Source organism: Myotis lucifugus, unplaced genomic scaffold (assembly GCF_000147115.1).
Source record: "Myotis lucifugus unplaced genomic scaffold, Myoluc2.0 scaffold_10, whole genome shotgun sequence".
NCBI lineage: Eukaryota > Metazoa > Chordata > Mammalia > Chiroptera > Vespertilionidae > Myotis > Myotis lucifugus.
In genome coordinates, this window is record NW_005871058.1 from 6,712,023 (window position 1) to 6,714,547 (window position 2,525).

The 2,525-nt window shown below is 40.1% G+C and overlaps 1 protein-coding gene across 9 annotated transcripts in view; it reads left to right on the forward strand.

The window, feature by feature from the left end:
- FGD6 (FYVE, RhoGEF and PH domain containing 6) overlaps window positions 1-2,525 on the forward strand; it is a 123,106-nt gene that overhangs the window by 99,177 nt on the left and 21,404 nt on the right. For 8 of the 9 annotated variants that reach the window (XR_002828066.1, XR_002828067.1, XR_002828070.1 and 5 more), the window contains one exon: window positions 828-907. Coding sequence is in view for 4 of the 9 variants with exons in the window: in XM_023749945.1 (XP_023605713.1) it covers window positions 828-907 (80 nt within the window). In the remaining 5 variants the exon portion in view is untranslated. Of the gene's footprint in view, window positions 1-827; window positions 908-1,037; window positions 1,995-2,525 lie in introns of those variants that run through there. The other variant, XM_023749947.1, reaches the window with a different exon arrangement.

The window sequence follows — 2,525 nt, forward strand, 5'->3', positions numbered from 1 at the left end:
CCGGGTCAAATGGGAGTTCCATTTGTAGTTTCTTTTTTTATGAATGATTTTTTATTATTTTATTTTTTTTACAGAGAGGAAGGGAGAGGGATAGAGAGCTAGAAACATCGATGAGAGAGAAACATCGATCAGCTGCCTCCTGCATACCCCCCACTGGGGATGTGCCCGCAACCAAGGTATATGCCCTTGACTGGAATCGAACCTGGGACCCTTGAGTCCGTAGGCCGACGCTCTATCCACTGAGCCAAACCGGTCAGGGCAGTTTTCTTTTTAAAAAAAAATATATTTTTATTGATTTCAGAGAGGAAGGGAGAAGGAGAGAGAGATAGAAACATCAATGATGGGAGAGAATCACTGATCGGTTGCCTCCTACAGGCCCCACACTGGGAATTGAGCCTGCAACCTGGGCATGTGTCCCAATCGGGAATTGAACCATGACCTCTTGGTTCATAGGTCAGTGCTCAACCACTGAGCCACACTAGTTGGGCTTCTGCCCAGTCGGGGCACGTGCCTTGCTTGCGGGCTCAATCCCCAGTGTGGGGTGAGCAGGAGGCAGTGATTCTTTCTCATCATTGATGTTTCTCTCTCTCTCTCTCTCTCCCTTTCCCTTCCTCTCTGAAATCAATAAAAATATATTTTAAAAAAAGAAAAATAAATTCATCTGTAGCAGAGAGTAGGTGAGAGAAAGCAGTGATAGATAAAGCTGGAAATAAACGAAGGTTGGTGGTGGATGTCAGCATCTGGGTCACTGGGCAATTTTAACTGTGTTTCAAAGATGAGATTTTTCAATAAGATGAGTTTGCTCAAATTGTTTTGCTTTCTTCCAGGTAAAAAAACCTACCCAAGAAGCGTATCAGAATGAACTACAGATTGAGAGTGTAGAACGTTCCTTCATTCTCTCAGCCAGGTAAGTTTAAAAACTCATAGATGAGCATTTGCCAGTATTATAGGGTCAGCCGTCTCCAGCCTTTTTTTACATTTAAGTTAACTACTAGACTTATCTTTTCCCCCTTCTTTTCTTCCTGAATACCATGCAGGTATCTCGTGGTTTACCATGTAGATAAAATATCTGAGAGTGAATGAATGCAACGAAGTGCTAGAAGCACACAGATAAAAATGTTCCTCTGAGTAGAATAATAATGTTGAAAAATGCTTTGCTGATCATTTTTTAAAGTGAATATTTCAACACATTTTTAAAAACAAAGAAGGTAAAAGGATTAGCCAAAAAATATATATGCATAACCCATAGACACAGACCAGAGTGTGTAGATGGCCAGAAGGAAGGAGGGGTCAAATGCAGTAGGAAGGTGGGCAAAGGCGGAGGAAATGAGGACATCTGTAATAGCGTCAACAATAAAAATAGAGTAAAAATAAATTAATTAATAAAAACATCTAGTGCTTTGAATCTTTTACTAGAAGTTTTCACCTAACATTGAAAGGACATAAATCTACGAGATAGGTGTCATCTCACTAAAGATGAGGAAGACTAAGTTACAGAAAAGTTGAGTTTCTATCTTAAGGATACATAACTGGCAAAGTCACAATACAAATAGAAGTTTTTTGCTTTTAAATCTGTTGTTATTTATGATACCACATTGCCTTAACTAGAACCTTTGGTGCTTATGTATAAGTAAAGCTGTAATACCATATGTAAATAAAGTCCTAAAGAAAACCTGAAGCTGTATAAACATAAATACACATTGTTGAGTTATTGGCCAAGTGACAGAAGTGGGTGTTTGGCAGGATTTGACAGGTGAAGGGAGAGATAGCAGCCACAGTGTGCTCTACTGCTGGATCTGGACAGTGAGTCTGGGCAGCTCTCAGACCAACCTTTGATGTAATAAAAGTGATAGCAAATACTTTAGTAGCATTTACACTGTACCAGACACTATCCTAAGCACTTTCTGTGCATTAATTCATTAAATCTTCACAACAACCTTCAAGGTAAGTGACGACAATTACACCCCTTTAATGGTGAGAAAAGCCACCCAGCTATCAGGTTATCGGGGCCAGGATTTGGACCCAGGCAGCCTGCTCACAGCTGTGTCCAAATCACTGAAATCAGTTAGGGTCTTAGTAGCACCTTGAGTGGAACTGGAACCATTTGTTTTTCTGCATTAGGCATGGTTGTAAAAGTTTTATATTTATTTTCTCTTTTAATTTCTATGATAACTAGTGGAGTTTGTATTGTCTTGACCTTCCATATAAGGAAAATGGAGCCTGAAAACATGTCCAAGTTTACATAACTAGTAAGCAGTGGACTAAAATTTGAACCTAGATGTATCTGACACTAAATTTATGCTTTTAACCATAATAATATTGCCTATGTCCACATGTCAAGGACTCAGACCAAAATCAGAGGAGCACAAGAGCAGCTAGCTCCCTAAGTCATGTCACTTTTCTGAAAGGGAATGGCCACTGCTGCCGGACATCAGATCTCAGGATGACAGGAGAAGTTAAATACCTGTTTTCAGAATTTGTCAGATGCTTCCCAGTTTCCAGCGCTGCGCTGTGCCTTCTCCCCC